This window comes from Colobus angolensis, unplaced genomic scaffold (assembly GCF_000951035.1).
Source record: "Colobus angolensis palliatus isolate OR3802 unplaced genomic scaffold, Cang.pa_1.0 Scaffold33, whole genome shotgun sequence".
NCBI lineage: Eukaryota > Metazoa > Chordata > Mammalia > Primates > Cercopithecidae > Colobus > Colobus angolensis.
This window is the reverse complement of record NW_012116599.1, coordinates 9,289,758-9,298,862: the sequence shown is the minus strand read 5'-3', so window position 1 is coordinate 9,298,862 and position 9,105 is coordinate 9,289,758. Positions and strand designations below refer to the sequence as shown.

At 40.1% G+C, this 9,105-nt stretch overlaps 1 protein-coding gene across 5 annotated transcripts in view; it reads left to right on the top strand.

Annotated features, from left to right (window-relative positions):
• TRIP12 (thyroid hormone receptor interactor 12) overlaps positions 1-9,105 on the top strand; it is a 113,034-nt gene that overhangs the window by 90,331 nt on the left and 13,598 nt on the right. For all 5 annotated transcript variants that reach the window (XM_011951965.1, XM_011951968.1, XM_011951966.1 and 2 more), the window contains 5 exons: positions 315-471; positions 2,098-2,196; positions 7,021-7,135; positions 7,424-7,578; positions 8,536-8,700. In XM_011951965.1, coding sequence (XP_011807355.1) covers positions 315-471; positions 2,098-2,196; positions 7,021-7,135; positions 7,424-7,578; positions 8,536-8,700 — 691 coding nt within the window. The remainder of the gene's footprint in view (positions 1-314; positions 472-2,097; positions 2,197-7,020; positions 7,136-7,423; positions 7,579-8,535; positions 8,701-9,105) is intronic.

Sequence of the window (9,105 nt, the reverse complement as noted above, 5' to 3'; positions counted from 1 at the left end):
AAAAAAATTAGCTGGTTGTGGTGTCAGGAGCCCGTACTCCCAGCTACTTAGGGGGCTGAGGCAGGAGAATTGCGTGAGCCTGGGAGGCAGAGGTTGCAGTGAGCCTAGATCATACCACTGCACTCCAGCCTGGGCGACGGGAGCAAGACTCCATCTCAAAATCAATAAACAAATTGACCTAAACAATTTTTACTGATTTTATTTACAATTTTTATTCTATATCATATCAAAAGTTGTTTCTAAGATAAGTTTGGATTTTTTAGTAGTTTCTGATTCTCATCTAGATAATAAACTTACATTGCATCTTTTTACAGCCCATTTTTCTTTCCTTTTGATACCCGGCAAATGCTTTTTTATGTAACTGCATTTGATCGGGACCGAGCAATGCAAAGATTACTTGATACCAACCCAGAAATCAACCAGTCTGATTCTCAAGATAGCAGAGTTGCACCTAGATTGGATAGAAAAAAAGTAAGTTTCTCCCCCGAAATCTTTAAATAATCTGAGCTTTTCAAAATAATGGGAAAACTAGAAATGTAGTATATCTAAATGTGCATGTTGGTCGTGGAGGCCTTGGTCCTGGTCAGCTAGCCCTATTTTCCTTTCAGTCTCTTGGAACTGGGCTGTGATTCTTCCTTATCCTTTATTAAGAGTTTCTCTCCTCCCCACCTGCCAGTTTCTGAAATAATTTCTACAATTCTCTTTGCTCTTTTAGTGCCGTAACTCTTAGACCAAGAAAGAATCTTGTCTTCTCTCACTGAAACTTATTCATTCTAAATTAGGAGTTCAAACTGTCTCCTGCCTTTAAAAATTGATCCCTTATGTAATAGTCGGAATTAATCGGATTCATTTCATTCCCTTAACAAGTCACTCCTACTAGAAGAGCCTGAAACAAAATCCTTAATATATTTTGAGTCCCTTCTACCAGTTAGCCCCAGTGTTGCTAACTTAATCTGTGTTTCTCATCTTGGCTCCACATTTGTGGCTCTGAACCACAGTGCCCTGAGCCATTTCCAGTGGAGGCCAATTCTACAGTTCTCACCAGCACTGTTTTTACTTAGGTCTTTTCTGTTCATTTACCTGTTTGTTTTTTTTGCTAGGGATTTAAATTTCTTTTCCTAAAGCCTTTATCTCCAAAAGTCTCATAAGAGACATTAGTAATAAAATAAAGGAGTTAGATGGGTGGCAGGGAGTGAAGTGTATACTGAAAAGCAAAACAAAACATAAAGCAAAAAAATCTTCTTGGGCCCAGCGTGGTGGCTCATACCTGTAATCCCAGCACTTTGGGAGGCTGAGGCGGGCGGGGCGGATCATGAAGTCAGGAAATCGAGACCATCCTGGCCAACACGGTGAAACCCCATCTCTACTAAAAATGCAAAAAATAAAAAATAAAAAAATAACTGGGCATGGTGGCGCATGCCTGTAATCCCAGCTACTTGGGAGGTTGAGGCAGGAGAATCACTTAAACCAGGGAGTTGGAGGTTGCAGTGAGCTGAGATCATGCCACTGCATTCCAGCCTAGCAACAGAGCGAGACTCCGTCTAAAACAAAAAAAGTCATCCTATTCACGTCTTCATTAGGATTCCATAAGCACTGATACTGGCGTAAATTAGAAATCTAGCAGGACCTTTTAAAATCTCATTTGCAGGTGTTTATAGTAGTGCTTGTAGGATCTTGGCAGATCAGAACCAATAGGTTTCCAGCTCACCTGTTTGACCTGTCACCTCCGTATCTATTTCTCTATCTAAATATAAATGTACCCAGGGAGATTTCATGAAACTGCAGCCCTGAGAATTGCATTGATACTTGGCAAAGATGATTTTTTTTCTTCCCCAACTTGAATTTTCTGAACTTGCCATGGCCACGAGATAAATTAGTAATTACTCTTGCATCTGGTTTCCTTAATGTATGCCAGGATGCTGTTGATGTTTGTAACAATACTGCTACCTCTTAACCTTTTCTGAGTTACCTGTTAAAGGAAATAAATGTTAACAATTGAGTTGATTTTGTTCTTTTGCATTTCAAGAAATACCACCTGTTTATTAAAGTGTAATATTGGTAGAGCATAATTTCCTGACAGTTGTACTTTCTTCGTAGCGTACTGTGAACAGAGAGGAGCTGCTGAAACAGGCGGAGTCCGTGATGCAGGACCTCGGCAGCTCACGGGCCATGTTAGAAATCCAGTATGAAAATGAGGTGAGCTTGGAGTCCAGTGATGGTTATTTAGCTTGACTTGTGTTCTTGATTAAATGTTATTTGAGTTTCTTGGTACTATGAAATTCTGAAAGACAATTGGGAGACTTTGCTCTCTTTTCTCTTGAATGATTTGTTCTAAGTTCCCCATTTTTCAAAGCTTCAACTACATACTAAAAGGCAGTTTTTTTCCTGGCGTAAAAACACATTTGTGTTGTTAGTCTTTCAGTTGATAAATTGAAAGGATATTTTAAACAGCTGATAACTTTCAAAATGTTTGAATTGCCTTTTTGGAAAATATCAGGTTTACTGAGATATAAATAATAACTGCATACTTCAGAAATGTAGTTGTAAGGGTTGACGGATACACTTTCACATCAAGATAAAGAATACTCCGATCACCACAAAAAGTGCCCCCGTTTCACGCAAAATCAGTCATTCTGTCCCCTACCCAATCCTCAGCCCCTGATAACCATTGACGTATTTTCCGTCCCTGTAATTTTGTCTTTTTTATAATATCATAAATGGAATCATGCAATATGTAGCCATTTGTCATTTTTCTTTCACTTAGCATAATGCTTTTGAGATTCATCCATGTTGCATGTGTCAATTTGTTTCCTATTATGGAATAGTTCTATTATATGAACTATATATTGAGTATTCCATTATATGGGTACACCAGAATATGTTTACCAATCACCAGTTGATTCACTTTTTGGTTGTTTCCAGTTTTTGACTATTTTGAGTAACATCGCTATGAACATTTGTATACCAAAAGATTCCAGTAATGATTTTCTGTATATTTAAGTCTCTTGGGATACTTCCCCCTTGTCTTTCACCTAATTTTTTTTTTTTAAGACAAAACTTAAGAGTTTTGGGGCTTCTCTGAACCTCTTACGGACTTAAAATTTCTAGATCTTTCATTATACCAAATATTTACTTACAATAGCCAACCACTCTCTGCCCCTCAGCTTTGTTATCTGTAAAATGTGGGTAATAGTATAACCTCAAAGTTGTGACTGAGTTCATGTACATAAACTGGCTCATGGTAAGTATCATAGATTTAGCAGTTTAGTGTATGATACTAACTGTGCCTATTTAAGTAATTTTAATCATGACTTTGATTTTTCATTCATTTTATTAAGCATTTTCTCCTTCTTGGTGACTTTTGAAAAGCTAAGAGTATTCGGTCACCAAAGTTAAAATTATAAGTTGTTGTGTACTAGAAAGTATACTGCATGCTAGGATTCCAGGTTATGGCAGAGTCTCTGCACTGAAAAGATGACAGTGTAGTTAGGGAGACACAGGACAAAGGTACCAAAGAGTGTGGCAAGGTAGTGGTACAGGTGCCAAGTGAATGACGCATTCAGACGAGGAGTGCTGTCCTCAAGATGCCTTGAGTTAGACCTTAGTGTAAGAGAGCAGGAAGATTGAGAGACCATTTTCTAGTAGGAGATGGGGCCTGAGCAAAGGGTCAGGCTTGGTGGTGAGTGGCAGAAGTTAGTACTGCTGTGGAAGTGCTGGGAGAAGGGGGATAGAAAGGAGGTGGCCAGATGGAGTGGAGGCCCTGGACTGCTAGCATAAGAGATAAGGATTTTTTGAATCTAGTAGCTTGATCGTGGCTGTTGCTCAGAGGATGCGGTTCTTATATGTTGATGCATCCAAATTTATTACTCATAAGGCTACAGGACCTTTGCTGTAACCATTTGGTATGTTTTTATTCCCTTTAAACATACATTCTAGTTTCTTACTCCAGCATAGTTTTCTCTTGCCAGGAAATATCTTTCCTCTCTCATCCCTCACGGTTCTGTTAAAATTGCATCTTGCATGAAACCTAACAAGCTCAAAATGGCTTCACACAGACTGTTCTAAGGAGCAGGATTGGATTGCTGATGTGAAGTCAAGATTTTATGCCCTTCCTTCATAGGTCTTACCTATTGACCTCAGAAAAGATTCCAGGAGCTGCTTCATTAGGACAGGGGGAAGTACCTCCACCCCTACCTCACAAGCACTGACTTTGTGAGATGCATAGGGCTTCAGGTTATGATTCAAATTCAGCTGTACATGTCAGCTAGTAGCCTTTAGGAAGAATTTCTGACTAGCTCCAGAAGAATCCCAGTGAAAATCTCAGGTCACAGTATGGGCTCCTATTTGAATTGGGATGATTGGTAAGCCGGGGAAGGATTATACCAGTCTTTGGGCTCACAAAGCCACCTAAACCCCAAGGACTGGGGTTACAAATGACCCAGTGACCCAGTCTCCTTTTGGGAAGGTGAAAGATCAGGAGCAGGGAATGTGGAGCCTGGCCTGCCCACTTACTGGCTTTGAGATTTTGGGCAAGTTAACATAAACTCATCAGTGTCCTCTCAGCCCTTTACATAATTAATGCACCTGCCTCCTCATGTTGTTAGAATGATAAAATGAGCTGAAATGTGTGAAGCACTCAGAACGTTGTCATATAGTAAGTGCCAGTATGTGTTAGTTTTGAGAGAAAAAGATTCCTTTTTAAGTCAGGTTGTCAAACTTGTTTTTCTGTTTCTAGGGTTTTATGCTTTCCTTTCCTTTAAAAAGAAAAACGAAGCTCAACCAAGTACCTGCCCTTTTAGTGGTGTGGTTGGGTAGAATGATAATCCCTGAAGAGATCAGGTTGCTCTGGATGCTGGCCGCCCCCAGGTTGTATCAGCAAAGCAAACATGACCTGGACCTTCCACCTTCTGCAGAGGCTCACAGAGGAAGTGCTGTTAGTGATTTAATATTTTAAGAATCCTTTTAGAAACAACAGCATTGGATGAAGGAAATAGACTAATTTGATCTGTGACTTCTGTTCAACCTGGGATAATAGTATGCCAAAAGGACAATTAACTAGCACCATCTGGTGGATACCATGTGTTACTGCAGGTTTTTCTTTGCTTCTCTCTTGTTCCTCAGTCTTCCAGTGCCTGGGATTCAGTGCAGAACAGAATATACAAAGTACTCCCACCCCCATGATGGAGCTTATCTTTTTGTTTGGGGAAGCCAATACATACACACACATTCATGTACACATATATGTTAGGCCGTGTGGAAGAAAAGTAAAATGAAGCATTATGGGGACGCGTAGCATGGTCCGAGGACATTTGAGTGGAGGCAAGTCATTGTGGTCTGGGGGGAAAGTATCTCTAGCACAAGAACAGAGAAGCAGTGTTCCTAGCCTGTTGGAGGATGAGTGTGGCTCGAGCATAGTGAGCAAGGGCAGAGTAGGAGGAGTCAAAGAGACTGAGTGGGATGTGCAAAGGGGTCATGTAGGCCGTGGTAAGAACTGGAGCTCTGCTTTAAATGAGATGAAAAACCTTTGGAAAGCAGCAAAGGAATGCCGCGTACTTGTGCTTTGTAAGGATTACGCTTGCTCCTATACGCATGGGATATAAGATGTCGCGAATGTTAATGCAGAGACCATCTAGAAGACTTTAGCAGTAGACCAGATGACAGAGGATGGCAGCTGGGTAAAGTTGGTAATTAGTTTAGAATGCATTTTGAAGGCAGCGCTTACTGTATTTACTGATCGATTGGATTGTGCAGGTTTAGAGAATGGCCAAGAACAGCTCTAAGGATTTGGTTGGAGTATTCATTTTGGGGTTAATGGTGATACCACTTACTGGTACGGAATTCTAATAGGATTAGGGGTTAATCAGGAAAGCACCACTAGGTCCAAGCAGATCTCTGTTTTGAAGGAGTTAAATGTTTAGTGGACTACATCTAAACTTTTAAACTAGTGTGAGTAATTTTTAAGAGTAACCGTAATAATGCTAAAATAGTACCCTTTGTTTACGAGTAATCTATAAATGTTGCCTTCTTGACAGGGTTACAGTTAGATTTAGCGTATAACCTATGATAGGAACTTGTCACTACCTGCATATCTTTGTTTACGGTCTGATCTGGTAGGACCTTGACAGAACAGGAAGGAATGAGCAAGGTATGAACACTGCTTCAGGCATGTCCACATCAGGTGTCTCGTGGAGGAGTAGTTTAACTTTAGGCTGCACAGTCACCTTCAGAGCCTGTTTAATAATACCAGTGCCTAGGCTCTAAGCTGAACGTGCCAGATCAGAATCTTCAGGACGTGACACCCCTATATGTGCATGTTGATAAAGCTCTGGGGATTCCAGTGCACCCTGGGAGTTGAGAAGCATTGGTGTCCTGTATGACGCCATCAGTCCTGTCTGTGCTAGTGTGGAATCAGACCTTTCATTATTTGTATTTTATTTGACATATCTCTATTAAATGGCTACTGTGTGTCAGGTACTATCAGAGATACAGGGTGACCAAAACAGTTATCATCCTGCAAAATATGCAAGCATATACTGACATTTTGGTAAAGTAATGTAGTAAGTATTTAAGTAGCTAAAAAATAAGCCCCAAGAAAAAAGGAGCAAACTAACTGTTGGGAGCAGATGTTGAGGGGAGCCTTCCTCTTGAGAAGGTGACATTTGAGCTGGTTTGGGGTAACAGTTCACTAAAGAGAAAAAGGGGAAAGACATCCATATGCAGACAATGCCATATTGTTCCTGAAGGAAAGATATGTAGCCACAGTGGCACTTCTGTGAGTACAGCCTGAAATCGTTCAGCTGACATGTTGGGGCCTTAGCGGGTAGGAAGTAATAAAGAGTTGCTAGTTTTTGTCCAGGTGACCGGGACTGAAAGAATAAATCCGGTCAGGACATTTTTGGAAAATAATCTCTAATGCATCCTGGTAAACAGTTGCTGTTAGTGTCCACATTTCCAAGAGGTTGGCAGTAAAAAAGCACAATTTCTAAAATTTGAAATCGTTCTACTTGTGTTCCTCTGTAGGTTGGGACAGGTCTTGGGCCTACACTGGAGTTTTATGCGCTTGTATCTCAGGAACTACAGAGAGCTGACTTGGGTCTTTGGAGAGGTGAAGAAGTAACTCTTAGCAATCCAAAAGGTAATGCCTATCTGTAAGTAACTCAGTTTGTGTTACTCAGATCAGGTAATGGACTCTGACAGTTTATTAAATATATTTAATTTCTAATGGACAACTGTGCTTGCTTCTTTTAGCCTCTGTTTTCTCATTCATCAGGTAGGGAAGGCCTGTCCAGTTCTAGAGGACTTCATTCAGTGATCTGCACTCCCATTTTGAGAATACTTAATTTCTTTAAATGTTCTTAGTTACCAGGTTTTGTTTTCTTTTTGGAAACATCATCTAAAGTTTGGTGAATTGCTTGTTTTTCAGGAAGCCAAGAAGGGACCAAGTATATTCAAAACCTCCAGGGCCTGTTTGCGCTTCCCTTTGGTAGGACAGCAAAGCCAGCTCATATCGCAAAGGTTAAGATGAAGTTTCGCTTCTTAGGAAAATTAATGGCCAAGGCTATCATGGATTTCAGATTGGTAAGTTTAGGATGGTTTGCTTTTTGCAGGTTTGGTGTAGAATGTTCTGTGCAGGTACCTCAGTGCCCTGTAGTTACTGCTATACTTCAGAGCAGTGCTTCTCAAACTTTAATACACATATGAATTACTTGGAGATTTTGTTAAAAATGCCAGTTCTGATTCAGTTGGGCAGGGGTAAGACTGTCCTACTGTCCAAGATTCTAAGTTTTCCTATCAGCTCCCAGGATAGGAGGGAGCCAATTGCCAGGTTGTGGACCACTCCTTGGGTAGCAAGGATTCAGATAATCAGGCAAGTTAAGGTGGTATTATTTATTTATTTTCTAGAGTCTGACATTACCTTTTCAATTCAGTAGGAAAGTTTGTGCATGTAACTAAACTTCATTAAATTTACATTAGAGTGCTGTTGTGAAAATAACCCAAGTGATCAGCATTCATAGAGGTTGGAATGTTTCTGGACATTGCTTCATTGCTTTTTCTCTTGAATTTCTGGCCTCAAGCAACCCCCTCACGTTGGCCTCCCACAGCCCTGGAGTTACAGGCACGAGCCACCATGCTCTTCTCCCGTTTCCAGAGGCACTTTATCAGTATGTTTAAGACATTTTCACCTGTGGCCAAATTGACAAGTTTACAATTTCACTTTAACTGAAGAGTGGGCAGTTTATCAGTTAGTTTAGAAGTTCCATTTAGTTTTCTATTTTAAATATAGTAAGTTTTTTCCCTTAACATTTTTTGCTTTGGGATATTCAATGATACAGACTACAGTAGAGTTGCGTTTAGAGCCCCAAATCAAGAGAATCAGTTTTGTGTAGTGGGAGAAATAGTTCCTAACTACAGAATTTTCTTTCTTGGGGATTACTTGACCTATTAATATTTAAATGATCTCCTGAAGTGCCTTAGATGGCGGCAATGCCGGAAGCTCAGTGTGACAGTGAAAATATTATGCATATTCCATTTCAGGTGGACCTTCCCCTTGGCTTACCCTTTTATAAATGGATGCTACGGCAAGAAACTTCACTGACATCACATGATTTGTTTGACATCGACCCAGTTGTAGCCAGATCAGTTTATCACCTAGAAGACATTGTCAGACAGAAGAAAAGACTTGAACAAGATAAATCCCAGGTAGGCTTAGAAGAAACAGTCGAGTGGATCAGGTCTTTATTTTAGAAAAATGAGGCTTTTGTTAAATGGTTTGTATTTGACTCAGTTGTTATAGTAATGTTTTATTTTAGGAGATTTTAATTCTTGTGTTCTACTAACGAAGACATATGAGTTCACAGTGGGTCACATGACCTATACTCACCGCAGGTTATAAACATCTTGATTAGCAGATAAAATACAATTCTAAATCAGACCGTAAATAAGAACTCTGCTGTATCTGGGCAGGTACTGTATCATCTTTCAGTAAGCATCTGAATCAGTAAAGCTGTTCTATTTTAGGAGATTTTAATTCTTGTGTTCTACTAACGAAGACATATGAGTTCACAGTGGGTCACATGACCTATACTCACCGCAGGTTATAAACAT